Below are 27,007 nucleotides of genomic sequence, written 5' to 3' on the forward strand. Positions count from 1 at the left end.
GCTGGGAGTATCTCTGTGTGTGTGTGTGTGTGTGCACTGGTGCGTATATACACATTCACATCTACTTTGATTTCTAGATGTATCTGCATCTCTAGATTGGAAACTGTGAGTCACACCAATATCTGATTCTTGTCTTCCAACACAGGGCTTACTATAACGCTCCCCTTTCTAGACTAGCAAGCTCCTCCCCAATGGAAAGGAAGGTGGCTCCCATTTTTCTTCTCACAGATCCTTATGCTCAATCTTCCTGTGCATAACCAATCTTCTGTCACCTCTCCACTGCTATGGCCGTCCTCTCCCCTGTACATTTATCTGTGTTTCTAAGGCTGTTGCCCAAGGCTGAGGTTCTCTTACCTAGAGTTTCCATGGCCACTCCTGCTTTCTCCTGAGTGTCCTCCCAGGGCTGCCAGGGAGTCCTCCAGGATGAACATACACCTGTGATGCTTTTTCCTTTTTGCCAGTTAGAGCCCCCTATGACCTTGGAGTCCAGCCCAGCTCAGTACCAGGGCCTCCTCCCTTGTCACTGCTTTGTGTAATTCTGCTCACCACCCTGTCCTTGCTTCTTGAGCCCTGTCTACCCTCAGCGTCCCAACACAGCTGTGCATTAGCCACCCAGGCTTTGGCCAGTTCACCAAAAACACGGTGCCTTACCACCTTTGCCTCTCCTCACCTCTTTTCCTGTCTGGAAAGTGCCTGCTTCTGCTTCAAGTCACAGCCCACTCGTCGAGTTCTTCCCATGATCTGGGGACTCCGTGCCCCCTCTTAATGCTGTGTGTAGATCGTCCCTCTGGGAGGGGCGGGGTGAGCCAGCCGCTGTATTTCCTCTGACACCAAGTACACACGCTGCTCACATATCTGTGGGTGAATGCAGGATCGTGTGTGGGAATGGACGCATAGGAGCAGCCTCCAGTTTCCAATGACAAAACAGGGGCATGAGTGGCCCCTCAGTTCTCTCCCAGGGAACCTTGTACTTGGTGTTAAAGTCTGACTCATGGAAGGGCTCATGTCCCCAGTTCCAGCTGGGTTTCCAATCCAGGTTGAGATGTAGCCTCTCTTCCTGATGCCTGGTTTGCTGATGTCTGCCTTAGCTGTCTGGAATCCATCCTCCCAGGGAAGAACCTTGTTTTGTTCCTGGGAAGAACCTCGTTTTGTTCCTGGGAACCAGGTGCAGTCAGAAGCTAGAGTGAGACAACCCGGCCAGTAAAAAGCACAGAGGACTGTGGCAAAGCATGAAGAAAATCGGAAGCTGGGTAGCAGCATAGAGCTCACTGTGGCCTTAAGATGGAGTGAGGCCAGTCTGCCACTCAAGTTTTGAGGTGAGGGTCTGTGCCTGGAGGACTTGGCCCCCACCTGCCCTGGCTTCTGAGTCCCTTTGCATCCCCAGACCCTCAGCTACAGCTTACTTCTGGGAGGACTCAGAAGGGTGTGGTTTGAGACAGGCAGTGAACACCAGTGTTGATGCGGTAGAAATACAGCAAAGCAGAATGTTTTCATTCCTGCACCAGTGTTTATTGCTCCTGTTTGGTGCTGTGTGTGGAAAATCCCAGACAAGGTTAGGACTTCCTATTGGAGGCACAAGACTTATGACCACACTAGAGGGTCAGGGCCCCAACCATCCTTGGGTGGCTCAGCCATGGAGGATGATTAACCAGTCTGGGAGGTCAGATGGGAGGCGGATCTTCAACTGAGCCCAGGACAGCGGTTTTCAGCCAGAAAGGAGAATGGGAGAAGCCCCAGGTGAGCCCAAGGGCGCAAAGCAGAAGGACCCTGGAGTGTAAGAGCCTAGATTGCAAGCCTGGCAGGAGGAGGTCAGAGCGGGGCAGGGAGAGGGGCTGGAGAGGTGGCCTGCTGGAGAATTCGGATTGGCCTTAGGATTGAGCAGTTTCTTGCCAGTGAAAAATCAGTTTGTTGTCCTCACTCGGGAGGTTTATCACATGCATGTTATTTGTTACTAGTAATGAAGTATGGGAGTTTTCTGAATGGCTACCCTTTTAAATAAGTAAGAGCAGATTCAGGGTATCCCTGTAATAAAAAGCCACCTTCAACTATTTGCCTTCCACTCCGGCTTGCATGGGCAGTGGGCTGGCCTGTGCTCCTGACCGTTGTTCCTGGGTGGACCCCAGAGAGTGTGAATCCTGGTACTCAGGTTGGAGGAGTTTTATCCTGCTGGGGGCCATCTGTTCATTGCTAAATTCAGATTTCTTCGGCCGGTTCCCGTGGGCACCGTGGTAAGGGCGGTGGTAGATCCAACTGACCTCTGGGCCTGTTTGCCCTGGGTAAACCACGACAGCAGCATGTCCTGTTCTTAGCTGTTTGTAGACACTTCTATGTACCTGATATTGTGTCAGATGTGAAGGAATCTGGAATGAATATGATACAGATGTGTTCTCAGGGAAAGACATTTGAAAAAACTAAAGTTTGGATACGCTATAGAAAAAAATGATGAATGAATACAGGAAAATGAATGAAGGAATGAATATAGAAAAAGGTGAGTAATGATGTCATTTGAAGGACAGGGGGAAATGAGAATGCCTGCTTGTGTGCCAGGTGATGATTTAGTGAGGAATTGGAACCCAGAATGGTGTGTTCTAGGAGGAGGTTTTTTCCTTTGTAGTTGAAAGTTGAAGAGCAGCTTTGCTCTTCTATTGCAGAAACGGAAAGATGGATATTTAGTGCCAGAACTTGAGAGGTTAACGTCGGCCAGTTGAATTGATGGCTGGAATTTGCACATATGTCAGCCATAAAGGCCACAACTTAGCCCACCCAGACTGCTCCCCACATCCAAGGCATGTGGAGTTGCACGTGGAGTTGTAGATCTGAAGTTAGAGTGTTGGAGCCACAAAGGCTGAGCTCTGGGACACTACCCCTAGGCTGGGCCTGGAGTGAAGGCCAGTAGTAGGAGTACAGGGTTAGCTGGCCTGAGGCTAGAAGGTCCCCTATCTTACTCTGAGGCAGGGATCTCTTCCCCTGCACCCCACAGACCACAGGCAGTGGCTTCATTTTCAGTCATGCCACAAAGCTTCTTGTAGACAGCCAAGATCCACTGCCCCGGGAAGGCTGGTGAAGTCCGACAGGCATTGAAAGGAGGGATCTGCCTGTGGATCTTGCCCACCTCTCCTCCTGGCGTTTCTAAGTGACCCTTCCTTCAGGATCCTGGCTTGTCCATCTTCTTCCATCACCCTGACATCTTCACCTCCTGAACCTCGGGTTTCTAATTTCCTTCTACAATCGCAGACCCATAAAGGAAGACGGGACTCGAGATGTGCTGTGAATTTTCCTGATTTGCCAGGAGTAGGACGGCAGGGGGGGTGCGGGGGAGGGATGGGCTGGGAGATAGGGAGGGGGGCAGGGAAGTGCAGCCCAGCCCCCAGGTGTGCAAGGCCCCGGGCGGTCCTGTGCTTTGAGCTTTGCTTGAAATTCTCACCTGGTTAGGCGTGTCCTTTGCAAGGCCAGGCTCCTAGTTTTTCCTAGTTGAAAAGGCAAATTAGAAAAAAAGCCTTTCTGCCTTGGTGTTTCCCTGTTTTCCACTCCAAATGCCCTGTTTGCCAGTGTAGATTACCAGGGTAGTGCAGATTACTGCTCATTACAGATGCAGAGTTGACTGGATAATAGTTAAGATTTTAGAAATTCCGAAAGTCGAAGAGCGTGCCCGGTTTTGATTCTTTTAAGCCCCTCGCCAGAGTTCTAGGAGAGGTTTGAAATCTTAGTAAAGCTGAACCCTGCACCAAGCTCCGCGCGTCCGTAATTCCAGTCAGATGGCGGCTGCAATACCCTGCTCCCTCCGCCTGGAAGGCGTTTCTTCACCCACTTTTCCAGTGTTCTGCGGCTCAGCCTGTGCCTCCGCGCTCGCTGGGAGCTGCGGTTGGGGCGGGCGGGGGAGGGAGGGCTAATTCGTGTCAGATGGAGGGACGCCGTGCGGGACCGTGCTCTCGCCCCTGCCTTTTGTTCCTGGCGTCTGACTTCTGACGGGCAGGAGTGGCTGTGGAGGCGGCGGCGCGCGGCTGGGACCTGGGCCGGCGGCCACGGAGAACCCTTCGCTCCTCCCGTGTTGGCCATTTGCTGGGACTTGTGTCCGCAGGGAACTCGGGAGGCGTCCTCTGCCCCGACCGCCACTGGGGAGGGGTCCTCGCCTGGCCAGGCCGGGCTCCCCGCGGGCGGGAGGGGCGGCCATGCGGCTGCGCGCCCTGACCCCCGGGCCACCGGGAGGGTTCGCGCGCGGAACCCGGGCGCGCCGGCGCCGGCGCCAGGTGAGTGCGGCCCAGAGCTGGGGTGCGGGGCCGGGGGCGCGAGGCACGGGCGCCTTCAGGGCTGCACGCACGTGGGCTGCGCCGGGTGTGCGCTGGTGCCCGTGGACGCTGTGCCGGTGTGTACCCGCCTGTGCTCATGTGTATGCGTGTGCTCTTGTCAGTGCGCGTATGTCGGTGTGTTTGTGCACCCCCGTCTGCACGTCCACGAGTGCGTGCTTGTGAGCGCGCGTCTGTGTGTACAGGCATGTGTACGCTGGTCCGTGCCAGAGTCCTGGTGGGTGCGTGTGTACCCTTGTGGGTACGTGTGTACCCTTGTGTGTGTGCGCGCAGGACAAGGAGCGAGAGGGCCAGTGGAGCTTTGCCTAGTGGGAGCGGCTTCTGGTAAGCGTGGAAGAGGGTCCAGGCTTAGCTCTTTCCAACCCAACAGCCTTTTGAAAAGGCTTCTTGGTTTCCTTTCCCTGCAATGGAATTGGGATTCTGGCCATTACGCAGACCTGCTGTCCCTCGCGTGTTTCTTGCAAAGGTAAAGGGCATTTTAGCTCTTCAATAATGTGGGGGATGCGCTGGGATGTAAGAATCCTTACAGGTTCCCTGGGGACCGCATGGGTTCCAGCGGCGCTCTGCGGTCCACAGGACGGCCCTTCACGGTGTTTGAATTAAACAGAGCTGTCCTGGTTGGCTCTCGCTAGGTTCAGCGCCCTTTCCCTAAGTCTAACAATCAGGAATTTATTGCATTTGTTTTTCTGAAACTTTTGTAAGGCTCTGTGGAGTGAAAAACTGTTAAAATTTCAGCTAGTTACTTGAGGTGTACTGCGTTCCCTCTTAAAGTTTAGTAGTCAAACGCTGCTGCCTGGAAGTGTGGGAACAATTTGTGCTGGATGTGGAGGGTGTCCCTCTTGCCCCAGATACTGGCTCCCTGTGGGCTGGGAAATATCCCCGAGGCCCGGAAGTGTTCCTGGCTGTTTAATATCAGAGTAAAGTTGGGCTGGGAATGTGTTTTTCATCAGTGTCTGCCTCTCTAGAATGCCTCTGAAGGTTTCCCAGGTGCCTGAATGCCCACCTAAATCCTTTTACTACGGTGGAGCTGAATATTTCCTGAAAGGAAAACATAGCAGGGATTGTGCTGATGCAGCTTTGCACTTTTGCGTGTGTAACCATTTTGCCAGGCGACCTTTAGCCGGGAGAACCTATCCGAGAGGTCCCTGTGGTTTTGCATTTCGGCAGAGTGGAGCATTCATGTGGAGCACCTCCCTGTTCAATTTTGCAGAGATTTTTCTTTCTGAAAAGAGACCTCACAATCAAGACCAGCACTAATTACTGTGTCCCCCTCAGGGAGTCCTTGTGGAACCAGCAGCCTGCTTTCTACCCTTCCAACATTTTGTTCCTAACAATTAAGTGCAATTTAGATTCCTGAACTGAGCCTGCTAAATACTTCAGCATTGCTGCCTCCTCTCCCCCTTTGGGAGAAATGAAAGCACAGTATCAGGTGAAAACAAGGGCAGTCTAATCCCGTCTGGTCTCATTTCACAATAGAGATGTTATGTACAGATGAAGCGTGAGCAGATGTTATTACACTATCTTAAATGAACTCCTCAGGGATCCAGCAATTCAAATGGCTGAGCCCTCGCAGCAGCGCTTCTGCTGTTTCCCTCTTTAAGTTTTCTAGCTGTGGACCAGTGGGCAAGGAAGCTGCAGAAAACAGTGTCTCTTTCTCCCTGGTTGGAATAAAGGTGTTTGTAAGGAATAAAAGGTCACAGTATCTTTCCTTGGCCCACAGACTGTGGCTAATTCATTTGGTCAACAAATATTAATTGAGGGTCCATGGTCCACTGTCTGCCAGGCGCTGGGCAGGGCCCTAAAAGGACAAAGGGGAAAGAGCCTGGTGTCCTGCATCTAGGAAATTGCAATCTAGCACAGGAGAGAAGGCGTATACACAAATAACTGCAGTATGAGTGAAAAGTATGTACCAGCTGCTGCATTGCGATAGAGAGATGTGTTTGTTAAGTGTTTGAATGCTACTCTTGTCTGAGCGTGAGACTGGGGCTTGAGGCATATGGGGCCTGAGTCCCATATGCCACATCCTTTGCCTGTGTGGTGCTGCATCTTGGTTTTGCATCTCACCATCGCGGTTTGTAGACTAGTGGTGATTACGGTAATGACACAGAAGCACTTGGCTAGTGTTACCAACTGCATAATTAGCAGCATCATTATCCTTCTTTTGCAGAGCATTGAACACACAACCTCTGTTATCAGAAAGGATGCAATCTCTTTGAAAAAACCAGATACCGACATAGTAACAACTACATAATAACAGTGCCTTAAATGTATGTAGATACTTATAGAATAGTCTGTTATATACAGTGGTGGTTCTGTCTTGGCCGCAAATTGGAATCACGGGATGGAGTTGGGGTTGGGGGGGTTTGACAGCATTCCAGTGTTCTGATTCAACCTCCAGGTAATCTGATTTAATTGGTCTGGGGTGGAGACTGGGTCAGCTGTTTTAAAAACTGCCCCAGTGATTCCTGTGAACTGATAGATGGTATAGCATTTGGTCATTTATAATAGCTGTTAAGAGACAGGAGGGGGAGGATATCTTTTCTATTTAAGAGAGGTTGTGACTTGTCCTGGGCCACGGAGCCTATAGTGTAGGTATCAGCACCTATGTGAAGGTTTCTGCTTGGTTCAGGACACTGTCCTTTACTTTCCTTTTTTTTTTTTTTTTTTTTTTTTTTTTGAGACAGAGTCTTACTCTGTCAACCCAGGCTGGAATGCAATGGCATAATCTCAGCTCACTGCAGTCCCCGCCTCCCTGGTTCAAGCGATTCTCCTGCCTCAGCCTCCCAAGTAGCTGGGATTACAGGTGCCTGCCACCACGTCTGGCTAATTTTTGTATTTTTAGTAGAGACGGGATTTTGCCGTGTTGGCCAGATTGGTCTTAAACTCCTGAGCTCAGGTGGTCCATCCGCCCGCCTCGGCCTCCCAAAGTGCTAGGATTACAGGCATGAGCCACCACACCTGGCCATGAAGTTTTTTATTAGGTGATTGTATTAGTCCATTTTCATGCTGCCAATGAAGACATACCTGAGACTGGGCAATTTATACAGGAAAAAGGGCTTAATGGACTCAGTTCCACGTGCTGGGAAGGCCTCACAATCATTTTGAAAGGTGAAAGGCACATCTCACATGGCAGCAGGCAAAGAGAGAGAGCTTGTGCAGAGAAACTCCCCCTTGTAAAACCATCAGATCTCATGAGAATTATTCATTATCACGAGAACACCACAGGAAAGACCTGCCCCCATGATTCAGTTACCTCCCACTGGGTCCCTCCCACACCACATGGGAATTCAAGATGAGATTTGGGTGGGGACATAGTTAAACCATATCAGTGATTACATGTTTAGGATTGTTAACGTGTTCTTGATGAATCAATCCTTTTATTATTATGAGAGGACTTTCTATATCCTTGGTAATGTTCTTTGATCTGTAGCCTATTTTGTTTAATATAGCCACTCCAACTTCCCTTTGATTAAATTCAGCAAGGGTACCTCTCTTTTCTAACCTTGGTCTTAAAAAAAAAATGCCCTGGTGTAGGGGCTCACGCCTGTAATCCCAGCACTTTGGGAGGCTGAGGTAGGCGGATCATGAGGTCAGGAGTTTGAGACCAGCCTCACCAACATGGTGAAACCCTGTCTCTACTAAAAATACAAGAATTAGCCGGGCATGGTGGCAGGCACCTGTAATCCCAGCTACTTGGGAGGCTGAGGCAGAGAACTGCTTGAACCTGGGAGGCAGAGGTTGCAGTGAGCCGAGATTGAGCCACTGCACTCCAGTGTGGGCAACAGAGCAAGACTCTGTCTCAAAAAAAAAAAAAATATATATATATATAAAAAAAATCTGACAACTTTTGTTGACTTATAATTGAGATATTTAGACTATTTACATAAATATGATTACTAATATGGTAATGTTTGAATCTGTCATCCTGCTACTTGTTTTCTGTTTCTCCTACCTATTATTTGTTCTGCTTTTCTTTTATTTCCTTTTGCCATTTGGATTGAATACTTTTTATTATTTCATTTTATCTCTCTTGTTTGCTTATTACCTATAATTCATGATTTTAGTGGTTGCTCTAGGGTTTATACTATACCTCTGTAACATCATAGGCTACCTTCAAGTGATACTATATCCACTTCATGAATACCACGAGAGCCTTGTAATAGTGTTATGGGATCTTTGGGGTGTCCATTTTCTGGCTGGAAACCTCTGTGGCCAGTGGCGTCTTTGCCTGAGTTCTTGTCCTGTGTCCAGGAATAATGAGGTATGCAGACAGGGGAAGGGTGAAGAAGATGAAGATAAGTTTTATTAAGTGTTAAACAGCTTAGAGGAGACCCACAGTGTCCTCCTCTCTGTAGGCAGGTCATCCCGGCCTCTGCTGCTCTCAGCAGAGAGGAGGCCCTGGAGAGGGTAGTTCCTCTCTGCAGCTGGAAGTCCCAATATCTCTGCAGATCTCTGAATCTCTCAGCAGAGAGGTTAGCTTCTCTGTGCAGCTGGTCTCTTGTGGTCTCCCCATTCTCTCTGTCCTCTCTCTTGCTCTGGCTGAACCCGGAAAAGCCCTTGGAGGAGAGGAAGTGCCTGCTGATTGGTCCATGGGTGGCCATGGGCGGGCTGCAAGAGGCACCATGAGTCCCTATTCCAGTCTGTGGGACCTGCAGCCCGTCCCCAGCCTACAGGCCCTCCCTGGCCTGAAGGTGGAGCCTTACTGAGGACCCACCCCCTCTGCCCAGGACTTTGCCTCCTGCTGCCATTCAAGGCCCTGGAACTCCTCCCCAATCCTGCTCTGAGATCAGAGGTGGGGGGCTAGGAGAGGAGACAAGCCAGGCAGCCGGAACAGACACTCCTGAGCCAGCAGGGATGGGAGGGGGGCTTCCCATGCCCCCAAGGGTGCAGGCCTTAGAGATGCCTGGGTCCTGTGCCTGGGAGGGTGGCTAGAGCTGCCTGCACTCAGGGAGCTCCTGCTTGTCCCTGGTTCCTGCCTGCTTGGTGGAGTGGGAGGCCCAGGTCTGCAGCCCTGGATGGCAGCTGCAGCTGTACCCTGGGGGGTGCAGATTCTGCCTGCTCCTGGCCCCATCCTAGAGCACAGGGAAGCTTGTATCTACAGCTGCAGTTTGGGCTGCCACAGTGGCACCCAGGGAGTTCCCACGCCAACTCCCATCTCTCTCACCATGAGAGTGCAGCCCCAGCCACGCCTCCCTGCTGCGGCCAGCGTGATGGTAGCAACCGCTGTCATCGGTAGTATATTTCCTTTTCTTCTTTCCTGAACTTTGTGCCATTTCATCAGAAAATTTACTTTTACGTATGTCATATGTCACATTACACGATTGTTTAAACAGTTATGTTTTGATGAGCTTTAAATAGTAAGAAAAACTCATACATTTACCTGTGTAATTAGCATTTCTGGTGCTCTTCATTTGTGGGTGTAAAGCCATAATTCCATCTGCCATGTCCTTTTTGCCCAAGCACTGTCTTTAATATGTCGTATGTGTCAGCTGGCATTTTTTTTTTTTTTGGCTTTATTTGTGTATCTTTTTTTTTTTTTTTTTTTTACATATTTTAAGAAGTTTTTGGTTCACTTTTATTTTTAAGAGCTATTTTTGTTGGGTACAGAATTCTAGATTGACAGGTTTTCTTTCAGTATTTTGTTTTATTTTATTTATTTATTTTAACTTTTAGGTTTAGGGTGCATGTGCGGGTTTATTATATGGGTAAGCTGTGTGTGGGGGTTTGGTGTACAGATTATTTCCTCCCCCAGGTAATAAGCATAGTACTCAATGGAGGTGGTTTTTCAGTCTTCACCCTCCTCCCACCCTCCACCCTCAAGTAGGCCTTGGTGTCTATTCTCTTCTTTGTGTCCATCTTTCGGTATTTTCTATTACACTGCTGTCTTCTCACTTACATTTTTTAGAACAATGAGAAATCTTCTATCCTAATGGTTGGTCCTCTGCATGTAACATGTCTTTTGGCCCCGTGGTTGTTTTTAAGGTTTTTCTCTTTGTTACTGGGTTTAAGCAATTTGATTATTGTATGCCTTATGCCTTGGGGTAGTTCCTGTCACATTTCTTGTGCTAGACATATATATAGACACATATATATATCTATATATATAGACACACATATCTATATATAGACATATATATATCTATATATATAGACACACACATATATATATATATATTTTTTTTTTTTTTTGAGATAGAGTTTCGCTCTTGTTGCCCAGGCTGGAGTGCAATGGTGCGATCTCGGCTCACTGCAACCTCCACCTCCTGGGTTCAAGTGATTCTCCTGCCTTAGCCTCCCGAGTAGCTGGGATTACAGGTGCCACCACTATGCCTGGCTAACTTTTTGTATTTTTAGTAGACACCATGCCTGGCTGATTTTTTGTATTTTTAGTAGACTGTGTTGGTCAGGCTGGTCTGGAACCCCTGACCTCAGGTGATCCAGCTGCCTCTGCCTCCCAAAGTGCTCGGATTACAGGTGTGAGCTACCGGGCTTGGCCAAGAAATTTCTTGAGTTCCTTGGATCTGTGGGTTTATAATTTTCCTCCTGGTTTGAAAACGTTTCAGCCATTGTTTTTTCAAATATCCCCGCTTTCCTGCCCTTCTCCGTCAAAGTGTCCGTTACACGTATGTTATGTTGTTCAAAGTTCTCCCACAGCTTACTGATGCTTGTTTATTTATTTAGGTTGTCTCATCTCTGTGTGTTTATGTTGGGAGGTTTGTACTGTGATGTCTTCAAGTTCATTCACCTGTGCTTCTGCAGGATCTAATCTGCCAGTAATCTCATCTAGTGTATCTTGCATCTCATATTCTTACATGTTCTTTGATTTGGATCTTTTTATGTTTTTCAGGTCTCTACTTAACTTCCTAGCATACAGAATAGTTATAAGAGCCCTTTTAACATCCTTGCCTGCTAATTCCAACATCTCTGTCAGTTCTGGGGCAGTTTCAGTGGATTGATTTTTTTTTTTTTTCTTCTTGTTATCAGCCATGTTTTCCTGTCTCTGAGTGCCTGATAATTTTAGACTAGATAGTAGACACTGAGAACTTTACCTTGGGGCTAGGTATTTTTGTGCTGGATATTATTTGTATTCCTGCAGGTATTCTTGAGCTTTGTTCTGGGTTGCAGTTAAATTACTTGGGAAGAGTTTGATTCTTTTTGATAGTGGTTTTCTGATAGGGTGGGTAAGACAGGAGGAGTATTTAGTCTAGAGCTAATTATTTCCCCCAGTCTATAGTTAATTATTCCTCTCTAGTGGGCAAGATCCTTTGTTTTCTATGAAATCCTCCGTGAGTTTTGAGGTTTCCTGGTCTATCAAATAGGCACTCTTTCCAGCTCTGTGTGAGCACTGGACACTGTTTCTTCTAATCCTGTCCGGTGGTTCTTTCCCCAGCTTAGGTAGCGTGCACATACACGCGCACACACACAGACACGTGTGTGTGTTTGGACTCATCAGTACTCAACTGAAGACTTGAAAGGGACCCTCTGCAGGCAGGTGGGTCTTCAGAGCTCCTTGCAGTTCTCTGTTCTGTGGTACTCTGTCTAGCAAACTCTTGCTGCCTGCTTCTCCCCGGACTCTTAGTGCCTTCTCCCCAACCCAGGCAGTACTCTGGGCTCAACCCGGGGTCTCTCTTCCTTAGCCACGTCCTGGAAACTCACTCAGGGCAGCAATCTAGGGGCAGTTGTGAGTTTGCTTTGTTCTTTCTTGTCTTTGAGGTATCACTATTCTCCATTTTCTGTGTAGTGCCTTAAAGACATCTTTTCATATATTTTCTACAATTTTTGGTTATTGCAAGTGAGGGTAAATCCAGTTCCTGGTGCTACATCAAATCAAAAGAAGTTTGTAGATGGAGTCTCGTTCTATCACCCAGGCTATAGTGCAGTGGCGCAATCTTGGCTCACTGCAACCTCCGCCTCCCGGGTTCAAGCGATTCTCCTGCCCCAGCCTCCTGAGTAGCTGGGACTACAGGCACGTATCACCATGACCAGCTAATTTTGTATTTTTAGTAGAGATGGGGTTTCACTGTATTGGCCAGGCTGGTCTCGAACCCCTGACCTCAGGTGATCAACCCGCCTCAGCCTCCCAAAGTGCTGGGATTACAGGTGTGAGCCACCATGCCCAGCCGTATAGTTTTTTTTTTTTTTTTTTTTTTTTTTTTTGAGCTGGAGTCTCACTCTGTCATCCAGGCTGGAGTGCAGTGGTGCGATCTCAGGTCACTACAAGCTCTGCCTCCTGGGTTCACACCATTCTCCTGCCTCAACCTCCCAAGTAGCTGGGACTACAGGCGCCCACCACCACACCTGGCTAATTTTTTGTATTTTTAGTAGAGACTGAGTTTGACCGTGTTAGCCAGGATGTTCTAGATCTCCTGACCTCGTGATCTGCCTGCCTCGGCCTCCCAAAGTGCTGGGATTACAGGCCTGAGCCACTGTGCCTGGCCGAAATTTTTTTTAAAAAAATAAAAATGCTATCACATAGCTTAACATTATTTTACCATATCGTCAACACTATATTACTAGCATTTTTCCAGGATTGCGTCTTTATTAACATACATATTTTCAACTTTCTTACAAGTCTTTAGACAGTAAAATGTAAAAATCTTAGGCATGCAGCTTAATGACTTTAAATACGGGTATCCCTGTGTAACCATCACCTAGAGTGGGAATTCAAACACTTCCTCCACCCAGAAAGCCTCCTCATGCCCTTTGTAGACACTACACACACCCCTCGAGGTAACCATTATTACTTCTATTAAGGTAGACTCTCTGCTTGTGAACAGTCTGTAAATTGGGTCAATCACTGTGTACTGCACCTGGCGTCTCTCAGGGTAATGCTTTTGATGTTCATCCATGTTGTTACACTGGTAGTGGTTTGTGCTTGTGTATTCCTGAACAGTATTCCATTGTATGGATATACCATAGTTATTTTTATCTGTTCTTATGATGGACATTTGGGTTATATAAAGCTGTTATGACCATTCTTTCTCTTGTGGACATAGGCTTTTATTTCTCTTTAGTGCAAATAAGAATGGAATTGCTGAGTCATAGGATAGGTGTATGTTTAAGTTTATAAGAAATTGTCAAACTGTTTTCTAAAGTAGTTGTACCATTCATTCCACATTCTGAATACCATTTTGTCTTTTCAAAGAAATTTAATTATTCCAGCGGGTGAATAATGGCCTCAGTGAATCCATATGGATATTAGGTTCTGATAGAATACACGGTCACATATCAGCAAATAGGTATGATTGGTGCTTGCCTCTAAAAGCAAATTGAATTCTTATAAGGTTATCATATAGTGGTGAGCCTTGGCTGTATAAACAAGAATAGGTAGCTGAGTGGTTAATTTCCCCAAGTGCTAATGCTTGTAATTGTGTTTGAGAAAGAACCACATGTGTGTCACAGGCTGGACTGTCTCTTCTTCGCAGAAGAGCTCAGAGAGGCTCAACAGCTTCATAGTGATTCTGGAACACCTCTGAACCAGGAAAGCCAGTTGACTTCCTCGTAACATAATTGTGCTGTTTTGCTAATTACTTTTTCCAGAAAAAGAAAAAAGGGTTGAGAGTCTAGAAGTGTGTGTGGATTACTTGGTCCCAGAAGTGGGTGGCTCTGTGGCTCAAGTCTGGAAGGGAGTACATTTTCACGTGGTGATGTTGGTTGATGTACTGTTTCTAGGTACTCCACGTGGGGATGAGTTAGGCGAGAGTGAACATCTGTCTAGGACTCTGGAACTGGGAATGCTAGCAGGGTATCCATGGGTCGTCTTGGGACCCGAGACACCGAGATGGTTTCTTGTTCTCTGTTCGCTTGGTGAAGTTCCTGTTTTTGCTCTTTACAAATTCCACTAGATTCATTATCTCCCGAAAAGGAAAAGAAAAAAGAAACAAACTATGAGATGAAACGTTGACAATGTCTTCCTTTACTTTTTCAGCCAGAAGAATTAACCTCAAGTCTGCACACTTTTAAGAACAAGGCCTTTAAAAAATCCAAAGTGTGTGGAGTTTGCAAACAAATTATTGATGGTCAAGGTATTTCATGCCGAGGTAAGTCTGTGTTTATGATTCTCTCGCTGATTAATCCAAAGCAAAACAAACAAAAAACAAAACGAAAACTTTTTTTTCCGGAGTTTCCGAAAGTTAGATCATGGAATTCCCCTTCTTAGCTTATGTGTCCCCCTCCCCCCATCCCCTTACTTAGCAGGGGCCAACCGTATTTACACAGATATGTGCTCATGAGGACATTTTTACAGAAAGAGCAGAGTTCCCCGATGGGAGAGGAGGCAGCAGTTTGTAAATTAGTAATTTATTCTCGGGTCTGCTCTGAAGTGTCAGTAACTCAGGTTATTTAGTTTGACTTTCAGATCTCTTACTCAAGTTTGCAAATGAAATTTTTCTGTTTTTAGAATTTGGGTTCATTTTGGTATGGCCCCTTTCAGATTCTGTCACTAAACTAAGCCACCAGCTTTGGTACTTGATATTTAGACATCAAGTAATGAGTGGAACTTGCCAATTCTTTTTTGTGACTGCGCATTAATAAATCTAGTAAGAGACGTGTGACTGCAATGAATGTGAGAATGGTGGGGGGCAGGGACTGCTGGGGGGACCAATGGCATACACCACACAGAGGGAGTCTCTAGGAGGACGAGGCCCTTGGAGAGTGCTGGGGCTGCTCTTTGGGGTCATTTCATCTGCAGGGTTGGAGATTTCCTCTAGAAAATGTGCAGAGTCTCAGCCTGTAGGCTTCTGTGCAGTTGGGACCTCCCCCTCAGTGTCTTCCTCCCTGCAGACCCCCAGCAGGGTGGTCCCTGATGACCTTTTTAGAGTAGGTTGCCTATGGTGGAAAGATGCATGCAGTCAAAAATGGTTGAGGATGTGACCAGGGGCCTCTAAGGGGCTCTTGGGATTCTTTTACGGTTCAAAGGCCTGAGCCTACGTGAGAAGACTCGGGTGCCCCTCCTATGATTTGGCCCCTTGGAGAAGTCAGTGCTGAAGAATGTGTTGGATGAGTGGTGGGTACCTGCCACCCTGGTGTCTAAGTAGAAGCCAAAGACCAGGGAGCCATCTGTGTAATTCATCTAGATCTGCATCCAAGGCAGAGAATAGGAGCTATAGTGTACTCTGAGCCAACTGATATGACATCCTGTGATTCAAAACTTTTCTTTTTTTTTTGAGACAGGGTCTCACTCTGTCATCCAGGTGGGAATGCAGTGATGTGATCAGGGCTTACTGCAGCCTTGACCTCCTGGGCCCCAGCCATCCTCCCACCTCACCCTCTCCAGTAGCTGGACTGTAGGCGTGCACCACATGCCCAGCTAATTTTCTTACTTTTTTAGAGACAGAGTCTCATTATGTTGTCCAGGCTGGTTTTGAACTCTTGGCCTCGAGTGATTCTCCTGCCTTAGCCTCCCAAAGTGCTGGGATTACAGGTGTGAACCACTGTATTTTAAGCCCATATTTGCAAATGGCACTGCACTGGGTGATATCTTGGTCATCTGTGAATGCCATGGCCTGTCACTGGCCATTCCCCTGTGTAACTTGTCCAGTTCAGGAGGGCCATGTCAGCCAAATGTGGTGGCCCTTTGTGTTTGGGGCCTGCAGGTGTAAGGGGATGAGAAATTGCACCGGTGCTCTCGGACTAGTGTCCTCCATCAAACTTGCTCTAAGATGTCTGTGGGCAAATATAGTGGCCTCTCTGTGTCCCACATGTCCTACAGGGTCCAGTAGGGGCTTTGTGCCTTTCCAGGAACGGCAAAAATAGAAGCCTAAGGAGTCTCTCCATCTTCGAATGTCATTCTCATAGAAATGCTCATATTTTAAAATTTTGGTCTCTTACCTTTGACTCCCAAGTGTGAAAAGAAGGAAAAGGAAAGTCGTGGTTGAATTGGAACCGTGAAACCAGCAGCCCAGAGAGCCTGGGAATCAGAGCTGTCAGGGCCTGGTGTTGATCCGAGAGCCCTGGTCCTGTGCCCGTGGATCCACTGGGCGATGTTGGGAGAGCTGTCATGAGCAGCATGGCACCAGCAGGGACACCGTGGGCGTGTTCTCCGCTTCCTCACCCTGTGATGACATCTCTGGCAAAGTTGCACAACCAAAAGTTCCCCATGAACCGACTTCTGCCTGTCAGGTGCTGTGTGGGGACAGGTCTGATTTAGGAGCAAAGGCGGAGGTCAGACAGAGCTGGGTCCTGGTCCTGCCCCTAACAGGGGCAAAGTCTCCTCACTCTGGGTCTAGGACTTAGGGTAAGGGCTGTTGCAAGGGCGGAAGACAGTGCACAGCCAGTGTTGTGGCACTTAGTTTTGTTACTGGTGTTGGGATTGCTCTCAAGGGAACCCACTGTGGGTAGCTTCACATGGCTGATGCCGCATGTGTGTTTGGTTAGCCTCTGCATCACACATCCTTGAGGTGTAATCCAGTGAGGGAGCTCCTTAGACACAGAGGCCTTTTGCACGACTTACCACAGTGGCTTGGGCTGCATTGCGTTGGTTATACCACTTGAGGAGTAATTTTTCCTTTGTACAAACGAGAACTGAGTTTACTGAGGAGTTATCTCAGACATCCTTTTTAGTACTTCAGTATTCTGTTCCTGCCATTTAAGTAGTATTGACTATTTTCTTTTTTTTTTTTTTTTTTTTTTTTTGAGACGGAGTCTTGCTCTGTCGCCCAGGCTGGAGTGCAGTGGCCGGATCTCAGCTCACTGCAAGCTCTGCCTCCCAGGTTTACGCCATTCTCCTGCCTCAGCCTCCTGAGTAGCTGGGACTACAGGTGCCCGCCACCTCGCCCGGCTAGTTTTTTGTACTTTTTTTAGTAGAGATGGGGTTTCACCGTGTTAGCCAAGATGGTCTCGATCTCCTTACCTCGTGATCCACCCGTCTCGGCCTCCCAAAGTGCTGGGATTACCGGCTTGAGCCACCGTGCCCGGCCGACTATTTTCAAAGTAAATAGAACCAATGAAACAGAAGAGCTTGCAGAAAGCACGGTCTCCAGCTGTGAAATGCACAAGTGCGTCTTGGACAGCTGGGAGCCTGTCTTCTTTCTCTGTCTTGGAGGATCATCATCTTGGTGCCTTCCCTGGGTTGGGACTTGAGTCTCTTCTTCTGTCCTACAGTTGCACACACTCAAAAGGGTCAGGGAAGGACCCCAGATTGATCCTCTGGTTCCAAATGAACTCTGTTTTGTGGCATTTTAAATTTGTGGTGTGTGAAATATTAGGGAGGGGTGAGGAGGCCTGCCAGAAATACTAGGGAGGGGTGAGGAGGCCTGCCAGAGTGGGGTGTATGTGCCTGAGTGTGTGTGAGTGTGTGGGTGCAGTGCATGCATGCATGATTGACTTCATGCATATGAGGACATGCAGTGCACACACCTGTGATTCCACGTGTGTGCATGCGTGCATGCATTTGCGTGAATGCATTTGCTTGAACACACAGATATTCCATGTAGTGAGGGAACATGAGAGCATCCCTCCTGTTCAGACCACTTTGTAGAGTTCAGCTGCTCTATGACGTCCATTATCTTATCTTGAGGGAGATAGAGACAGAGAAAACATGCATGCGCACAGGAGCTGCTTTTGTTCTTGAAAGAGAAGAGAATAAATAGTACTCTATCTGGACAAGATGTTCAACAGGCTTATCTTGCTGTGTGTCATCTGGTTGTTAAGGAAGATGCAGTAAGGCATGCTCTCTCCAGATAACGGTTTAAATTTCACAGGCTTCTGGCAACATCCAGACACTCGTGAGAACAAGGCCCAGTGTGGTGGCCCTGTGACCCATCTATGGGTTTCTGTTGGTATGATGCTTTCCCACCTCCTCTTGGAACTCTCTGGAGTTCTGCTTCGGTGTAAGGCAGCGAGACACCTAGAGCGTCACCTCCGAGGATTCGAGGCCCACCTTGGCCTGGAGGACCCCGCATGTACTCAACATGGACAAGCAATAGGGCTGCCAGCACCTCGTGCAGCGTTATCTCCTGTCCTGTTTGGCTAATGCTCCTCTACTCCAAGAAACCCAGTGTAGCACTGGTTTTTCTCATTGGTGAAATAGATTCTTGGTCAGTGAAGGTAACAAGGGAAAAAAAAGGCACATTTTTTCTTTTTATTCCTTGAAGAAAGTCACTCATGGACAGCTATGATGTTAGGTGACTTCACCCCTCTTCTCATGCCTGGTTTATCCCTCTCTTCTTCACCTCCTCCTCCCCCACAGCTCACTTTCCACCACAGGGCCACATTGCTGCTCTCATTGCCTTTTTCAGACTGATTCCTGTCCAGGGGCAGCCAGGATGCAGGCGTGATGGGCACACAGACACCTGCTCTCCCTGTGTCCCTGTCTGTGGCTCTGGGCCCCTCCGCTGGGATGGGATGTCTTGTCTAGAGGCAGTAGAAAGAGATCAGGATGTGGGTTCAAGTTCTGGGTGTGCCACTCACATCCTGGGCAGTTTTGGACATTAGGCTTTTGCGAAGCCCATTTTCTCAACCCTAAAATGGGCATGAAAATGCAGACCCAGTGGTGCAGAGTTGGGAGTCAGGGAGGGTTGTACGTGAAAGAGCCTGGTCTGCCAGGCCAGGGAGGCAGGACAGGACCACCGCCTCCCTAACAGACAGCTGCTTCGTGCTGGCAGGTAGCGCTGCACTGCACTGCGCCCTGGATGTTCCCCCTTTTCAGAAGGTGCTGGTTCAGCTTCTCCCCAAAGAGTTGCCCTGAGCTTGCTGGCTGTGAGTGCTGGGGGTGGTGTGGTGAGTTGTGCACACCTTTCCAGCCTGGGTGCATGCAGTGCAGGCATGTGTGTTCTTGTGTGTGTGTGTCTGAATTCCTCCCTCCCTCCTTGCTGTCCTCTTATCAGTCCCGTGTGGTGAAACTCTTCTGCCTTGAGCCCTCTGGCCTGGTGGGCTTCAGTAGGGACTGTCCCCATGGTTCCCTGGGTCCTTTCTTTGTGGTTAGTGGTGGCAAGCAGCCATTTGATTTTTGCAGAGAGAACTGGCAGAAGCTAAGGATGTGGTAGGCTTGGGAAGCTGCATGTCGTGTTGAGTTCATGGCAGGAAGCCCATTATCAGGAGAAGGAATGGGGAGCCGACCCAGATGAAAGAAACCTTCCCCTTCTGGAGGAAGGAAGGCCACCACCCTTCAGGGAGCACTTGCAGGCTCCATCCCCGAGGAGGGACCCCCAGTCAAGGCGCTTGGTGGAGGCATTGGGAGGAGACAGCACCATTGGAGGCGGAGGCATTCTGACTCAAGGGACGCGCCCACCTCTGGTTTCTGGTGCTGTTGGCTTTAGAACGTGGTGAGTGTTGTGCCCTTGGGCGTGTGTGCACTGAGATGCTGAGGACTTCTGTTAGAGAAGTGTCTGCCTTCGTCTTTCTGTGGGATAGTGTTTTGGAACTGCCCCATGTGTGCCCTGTGTTGTGGTCAGGATGTTTGTGTCTCCCCGGAATTCCTATGTTGACATTCTAACCCTCCATGGGATGGTGGCATTAGGAGGTGGCACCTTGGGGAGGTGATTATGTTATGTAGGTGGAACCTCATGGGTGGGATTAGGGCCCTTATGAAAGAGACCCTAGAAAGCTTCCTCGCCCCTTTGGCTATGTGACGATGCAGTAAGGAGGCGCCATGTACGAACCGGGAAGTGGGTCCTCCCCAGATACCGCGTCTGTGGTGCCTTGACCTTGGACTTGCAACCTCTAGAGCTGTGACAAATAAGCAACTGTTTATAAGCCACCTAGTTTGGGGTAATTTTTAAATGGTAGCCCAAACTGACAGAGACATCATGTTTTTGTGCACATAACTCTAGGAATTATGTTAATAAACAACAGAAACTCTTTCTAAAAAACATACAGGATTCCATATTTCAGAAGTCTTTTAGACATGATTGTTTTCATTAGCTTTTTCAGTTAAGTTAATATGTGTGCTAGAGACCAGGAGGTGTTCGGGGATGCTCCCAAGCCTGAGGTGCCGTGGTCTGTTGAGGCCAAGGTGCCCTGTGGACAGGAGGTGTCATGGTGCAAGCTGAGGCCGCTGAGATAAGCCCCCATCATCAGAGCAGGAGTACTGGGGGATGGGAAGTTACACAGAGGCTGGCCTGGGGGTGTGGGTGGGACTGACTACCAGTGCAGAGGCTTACGACTCAGAGGCGGGCAGATCTGAAATGTGTTAGAGAGACACACCAGGGAATGTCACCCGTCGAGAGCCCTTGGCCTTCAAAGGCTGCTGATGCACGGAGGGTTTAGTTTTCTAACTTAATCCAAGCAACAAATCTATGATCCTGCTTGCCTCTGAGGAGGCAGGGGGATATGGTGTCCCCACTTTTGGGGGGCAGGCATCCCATCCCTGCTGATACCTGTAACCCAGATCCACTGAATGGGAGAACCCCTGGCCAGGCTCCGGCTCCCAGCCCTACCTGCTGCTCCGCCCTTGCTGGCCTTCTTCCTGGAGGCTGGGCCCCCGTCTCCATCTCCCTGCAAACCTCCCATTCCTCCTTCCTAACCCAGCTTCCCTGGATCTGGCCCTTTGTCTGCCAGGCTGGGATGCCTTTGAGATCCACTCTTCTGTTTGCCTCTCCACTCCTTTCCTGTTTGTACTCAGAGAACAGCTCTGGGAAACCGTAAACCATCCAGTGGGAAGAACCTGTGCCTGCATCCTCATGGTGGCCCTTTTGAGGCTGTGCCCGCTTTATTTGGTCTCTCCTGACTCCCCCAGGTGCTTTGAAAGGCCGGCTGCACAGGGCTCATTTTTGACCTTTTGTTGAACGGCACTGCTCTGTCTGCTGCCCCTCATCCTTTAGGTTTCAGCTCAAGCACCAGGTCCTCAGGAAGGTGCCTCCCTGCCCTGTCACTGTGTCCCCTAGCATCTGCCCTTTTCCCTCTGGTACTATCCAAGGCCAGTGACTAGCTAGCCATCCGGATGTTCACTAGGGCAGTGATTCTCTGCCCTCAGCTGGAGCCCAGGAGGCATGAGGGACTGGCTCTGTGTTGTTCACCAGGTGCCCGTGCACAGAACAGACACCTCTGTCCCAAAGTGGAGTGCTGTCTTGTCTTGCAGGGTGAACCCTCACCAGCACACTTTTACTGAGCAGGTGCGGTGGCTGGTGCATTGCGATGCCCACGGTGACGAAGGCTTCGAAGGGCTCGGAGTCTAGTGGGCTGGAGTTGTGAGCAGCAACAGGATCCCGTGTGAGGAGTGCTTTATCAGAGATATTTGCAGCCTCCTTGGGAGCACAGAGGAAGGACAGGCAATTCTGGGAAGGTGGGTGGGGCAGGGAGTGTGGACATTGTCAGGATCATGGAGGAACTTGCCAAGTCCTGATCATTTGTTTATGAATCTGTCTGCTCCCCTGGGCTGACTGCCCTGCTATGATGTGATGCACTGCTGTCTCTTGGATATCCTGAGTCTCAGCAAAGGGCCTATAACCCAGTAGGTGCACAGGGAATGTAAGTTGCATGACAATCCAGATGAATTTGTGCAGATAAACACCTGGCTCATTGATCAGTTCTTCTGTGGCAAATCCATGTGAAATGGCTGCAGATATTATTTCCAAAGTTCTTTCCAGAACGATTGGAGGTGGTGAGTCCCTCACCCTGAGGCCAAGCCCAGTCCCACCCTGGGGTTGACCCCCACCTGGGCACTGAGCTTAGCCCTTCCGTCAGACTTTCCCCATCTGGAGAGGTGGCAACATGATGTAACCTTCCAGAAGCTCCAAAGCGGGAGGAGGCACCCAGGCCACATTTCATCTGAATAATTTCTGGTCAATGGTGGTTATCCGATGGGAAGTAGCACTTCCCTGTCTCTAAATTCTGCTCCCCTGCTCAGCCGCCTCCACATGGACTTTACTCGTGGATTTTGACTGAAATCCTTCCTGTTTTCTAACTCTGTGGCTGGGAAGACGGCCTGGACCCCTCCCAGATGTTTCTCAATGGTCTGGGTTGTCAGGATTTGAGGTTTCTGCATGCCAGGGATGTCTGGGTTATGTTAGTTGATTGTGCTGGTGGATTTTGATTTTTAAAACTCACTGAGCAGTGTAGCCAAGCTCATAAATCCAAGTATTTGCTTTGCAGTAACTGTGATCTGGAATTTTATGTTAAGTCGTGGGGTTGTTTTCTGTCGGTTTATTCAGATGGATGTAATGCTGCTCTCTGGGTGCTCAAGGTCTGCCTGGGCGTGGCAACTTCTGATTCCACATCATCGAAGCCAGGGAAGGGGCAGTGCTGTGCTTCAAGGAGCCAGCGCGGGTATCAGCAACCCTGGGACACTGGCAGACCTGAAATGTTAAGAAATGTGAGGAGCTCTGTTCAGAGGATGGGGTCGAAACCTGGCCTCCGCGTGACTCAGCCAGGCGGCCCCTAACCTAGGGTGAGCGTGGACAGGCAGGCTCCCATATCACCCTTGCCCCTCCAGCCGGCTCACTGTGGCCAGCATGCGTCAGGCACCTACTGTGTTAGCTGCTGGTCACCCACACACAGGTGGACAACTCCCACCAGGCTGCTGGGCCAGTGAGGGACAAAGAAGTCCTGACAGTCACAGCCATGTGTGTGGGGGACCTGGGGTTCTTGGGAGGGTGCTCCTGGTTTACATGGTGATGAGTGATCCCACTGCTGGGGTCTGCTCACACGCTGAGTGAGGTGGGGGACTTGTGTCCTTCCAAACATGTATTTGAAGTAGACAAGTACTTAAGAGGGTTTCCTGAGTTAGACTTCGGATGTTTTTGAGGGATCGGTACCATCTTCTTTCTTTCCTTTCATTTTCCAATATTCTATAATATGATCCATTTGAATATCTGATGGAGATGCAGAGATATTTTCCTTTCTACATGTGCCTTGTGTTCGGGGAATATCTTAAATGGGGGGCATATTGACAGCAAGGTAAAGAGACAACAAGGTGTGTCCTTTACATAGATTATGTAAGTAATGTTTGGGAGGGGAGCTGGCGCCCCGAGACGAAGCAGCAGGCCGGGCCCCAGTGGGTCTCGTTGTCTCTGGGCTTGATTCTTCGGACTGTGAAGTGGGCAGTGAGTCCTGGCTGGCCCTGCTCACAGGCTGTTCGGAGGAACGTGTGAGTCAAGGGACGTAAAAGGACTCTGTCAGCTCCTGAGTGCTTCATCAACATTCGTCAGTGCCACAGCTGGTTCAGTGTCCTATTCGTGAAGATTAAGGCCACCTCGATTGATTTCTGAGAGGCTCAGAGGTTAAGCCTCTGATCTCCAGAGCCAGGCTGATGTGAGTTCAGACCTCAGTTCCACTGCTTCCCTGTGCTTCAGTTTGCTGGTCTGCCACATGAGGACAATAACTGAAACTCATCGAGGGGTTGTGTGAGGATCAGATTCATGTCTGAGCACGTGAACCATGCCCATACGATAAGAATCCCTTGAGGGGGATAACAATGATTTATTTATTTATTTATTTATTTATTTATTTATTTATTTATTTTCTTTCTTGTAGAGATGGGGGTCTTACTGTTGCCCTGGCTGTTTTCCAACTCGTAACCTCAAATGAGGCTGCCAACTTCGCCTCCCAAAGTGCTGGGAATTCAGGTGTCGGCCACTGTGCCTGGCCCCAACGATTATTTTTCGAGAAAATAAAATCATATTATGTAGAAAGAATGAGAGAGAAAGAGTAAAACCGATTATCTGGGGATAAAAACTTCAAGAGTTTTCGGGGCTGTTGTCTTGAAGTGTGGTTCAGTGTTCTTGGGCAGATCTGGCGTGGGGAGGTGAGGATCTGTGAAGAGAGTGAGAACAGCAAATAGATAAGAACGAGGAGATGGCCGCCCTGTGACATGGGCGGAGGCACCTTGCGGCGACATCGAATGCTGCCTGTGCCGCGCGGGCACACAGAGAGGGCTGCTCTCGCTCGAATGGGAGCATCTTGAGCCTTATGCCCATTCCTGGGCTGGTGTCCAACAGAGGGTAGTCTGGAGGGTTTGACTTCCCTTTTGGGAGGCACCTGGCTGAGGAAATGGTGCTGTGGGAGGCAGGCTGGCTGCAGCCAAGAGCCTTGGGGTCTCCGCAACCCCAGTCAACCTGCCACAAAGGCCTGTTGTGCAAGTACTGGAGTTTGTGAGAGTGACTATCTTGGTTGACTGATTCTTGATTGATTGATTATTGATTGGTTGATGCCCTCAACAATTAATTTTATAGTGTCTTTTGGGTGCTGGCCTCCCTGAGGCTGTGTGGCCCAGCCCCCTGTCACCTTCTCACCCATTTGCTGCCATTTTTCTTCTTGTCCCTTCAGACTTTTCTTGACCCCTGATACAGAAATGAGTGTGGAATCCTCCCTCCACCTTTAGGCTCCCGCTGCACTTTCCTGGAGTTACTTTCCTGTACCTCAGGTCATCCTGATAGAATCCACGGTTCCTGTTGATTTTCCTTTCCTCTTGCACTGCAGTGTACATTCATGAACATTTTCTGTGTTTCCAATCGTATCCAGGTCCAGATCAGGTTCTGCCCTGTCGTAGGTGTCCAGGACATATTTATAGGCTTACAAAATGTTTCAGTTGTGGGTGTTAATGAATACCAGTGGAATTAAGGAGGGAATGAAAGGTAGAAGTATTTAGTTTGGTGAGTATTAACTTGTGGTTAGCTTTGCATCTTTACAAACATCTGGTTTGTCGGAGGTGGTGAAGGTCCCTGCGGGTGAGCTCTTCCCCTTCCCTTTCCCGACGAGACTTATCTGAGGCTTGCCCTGTGGGTAGCTTTCCCGGGTAAAGATTGGTAATGACACCTTTCCTCTAGGTTTCTTTTGTCAAGAGTGGGGCTGCAGGATGCTGTGGCTGGTGGCCCTGGTAAGATGAGTGTGATTTGAAGAGGGGCTTGTGGAGACCATCCAGGAAAACAGCACAGCAGGATTTCTGTTGCAAGGTTGGGCGCTCTTGTCTTCAGTCAGTGTTGGCCAGGCGCCAGTAGGACCATAGAATTGGCACACCCCATGACACTGTGAAGGAAGAAGAGCCTGTGTAAGTATACCAGGCTGAACTGGGATACAACACATGAGCTAGATTTTTGTTTGTTTGTTTGTTTTTGAGACGGAGTTTCGTTCTTATTGTCCAGGCTGGAGTGCAATGGTGTGGTCTTGGCTTACTGCAACCTCCGCCTCCTGGATTCAAGTGATTCTCCTGCCTCAGCTTCCCGAGTAGCTGGGATTACATGTGCACACCACCACGCCCGGCTAATTTTGTATTTTTAGTAGAGATGGGGTTTCACCATGTTGGCCAGGCTGGCCACGAACTCCTGACCTCAGGTGATCCACCCACCTCAGCCTCCCAAAGTGCTGGGATTGCAGCCGTGAGCCACTGTGCCCGACCCACATGAACTAGATTTTTATTTGTGTGTGTTTGTGTATCTTCACAGGAAATCATTTTAGCCATTGCTCTTGTCAGCGTATTAGGAGGAGTATGGACCTGGCCCAGCTCCTTAACATGGTGTTGCATGTGTAGATGGGGCACTAGCAGGGTGGGGGATGCTGCTTACTGAGTTGGAACCAGGAGCTGGTCTGTGGGTGTAGCTGGGCCAGAGGCAGGATATGGGGACACTAAAGCTCATTGAGTTGAGATGGGGTCCTGACAGTCACTGCAGGTGTAGACAGGCAGAGGCAGGATGGGAGGATGCTGCTCACTGAGTTGAGATGGGGTCCTGGCAGTCACTGCAAGTGTAGATGGGAGCCCGGCAGAGTCAGGGATGGGCTGCTCCACAGGAAGCTGTGGCCCTGGACAGTTGCACCCTATTTCTGTTCCTCAGTGCTGTGATCTTTACAATTTGTACGTCAGAGTAGTTAATCTCTAGGATTTTCTCTTTCTCAATAGACTATATAGATACCACTCCCCAAATCGACAGTTTCATAGTGTTCTCTACTTATAATTCACATATGTCATACACATTTGCATTTTGATTCCTTTGTGTACATGTTACCTAGAGACAACAAGGTATGCCCTTTACATAGATTATGTAAGTATCATGCATCACAGTGATGTGATGTTTTGGTAGAGGTGTTCTTTCTTTGGCTTATTTCTGGGGAAGCAGCAGAGCATGGTGGAGGTGAGATGGATGGTGGAGACAGCCTGCCAGTGTTCCTGCTCTTCCTCTTTCTGCTTAGAGTCATTGTGAGGAATAGCAGAGTAAATACACATGAAACACAAAGAACACTGGGGAGCTCCAGAGAGTGTTCAATGGTGTTAGTAATGATGATGGTGATGATGATATTGTTAGTGATGGTGATGAGGGTGACAGTGGTGATGCCGATAATGATGTTGTAATTGATGGTGATAATGGTAATGATGATGGTGATGGTGGATGATGGCATAATTGATGATGATAGTATATTAGTGATGATGGTGTTGATGGGGATGCTGATGATGATGGTGTGATGTTGGTGAAGATGGTGATGGTGATCATGATGGTGATGGTGAGTGGTGATGGTGTAATTGATGGTGATGGTGATGGTGTGGTTGATGGTAACAGTGGCACTGTGATTATGTTGACAGTGGTGATGATGGTGATTGTGACGATGCTGATGAATGGTGACAATGATGGTGATGATGGTGATGACAGTAATGATAGTGCTGTGACTGGTGATGGTGATAGTGGTAGTGCAGTTGATGGTGATAGTAACAATGGCAGTGGTGACAACTGTGATGATGATGTTGATCGTGATGATACTGATGGTGATGATAGATGGGGAAGGGTCAGGGGCATATTCTGTGATGCAGGCCAGTCTTTTTACCATTCATTTTCTGGCTC

The 27,007-nt window shown here is 48.8% G+C and overlaps 1 protein-coding gene across 13 annotated transcripts in view; it reads left to right on the forward strand.

Annotated features, from left to right (window-relative positions):
- The window catches only part of TNS3 (tensin 3), a 331,575-nt gene that overhangs the window by 67,612 nt on the left and 236,956 nt on the right, over positions 1-27,007 (forward strand). For 8 of the 13 annotated variants that reach the window (XM_073008864.1, XM_073008875.1, XM_073008865.1 and 5 more), the window contains one exon: positions 14,233-14,344. Coding sequence is in view for 5 of the 13 variants with exons in the window: in XM_073008865.1 (XP_072864966.1) it covers positions 14,321-14,344 (24 nt within the window). In the remaining 8 variants the exon portion in view is untranslated. Of the gene's footprint in view, positions 1-1,666; positions 1,738-3,813; positions 4,248-4,748; positions 4,771-14,232; positions 14,345-27,007 lie in introns of those variants that run through there. The other 5 variants (XM_073008860.1, XM_073008867.1, XM_073008859.1 and 2 more) reach the window with 5 other exon arrangements.

This window comes from Chlorocebus sabaeus, chromosome 21 (assembly GCF_047675955.1).
Source record: "Chlorocebus sabaeus isolate Y175 chromosome 21, mChlSab1.0.hap1, whole genome shotgun sequence".
NCBI classification, from domain to species: Eukaryota; Metazoa; Chordata; class Mammalia; order Primates; family Cercopithecidae; genus Chlorocebus; species Chlorocebus sabaeus.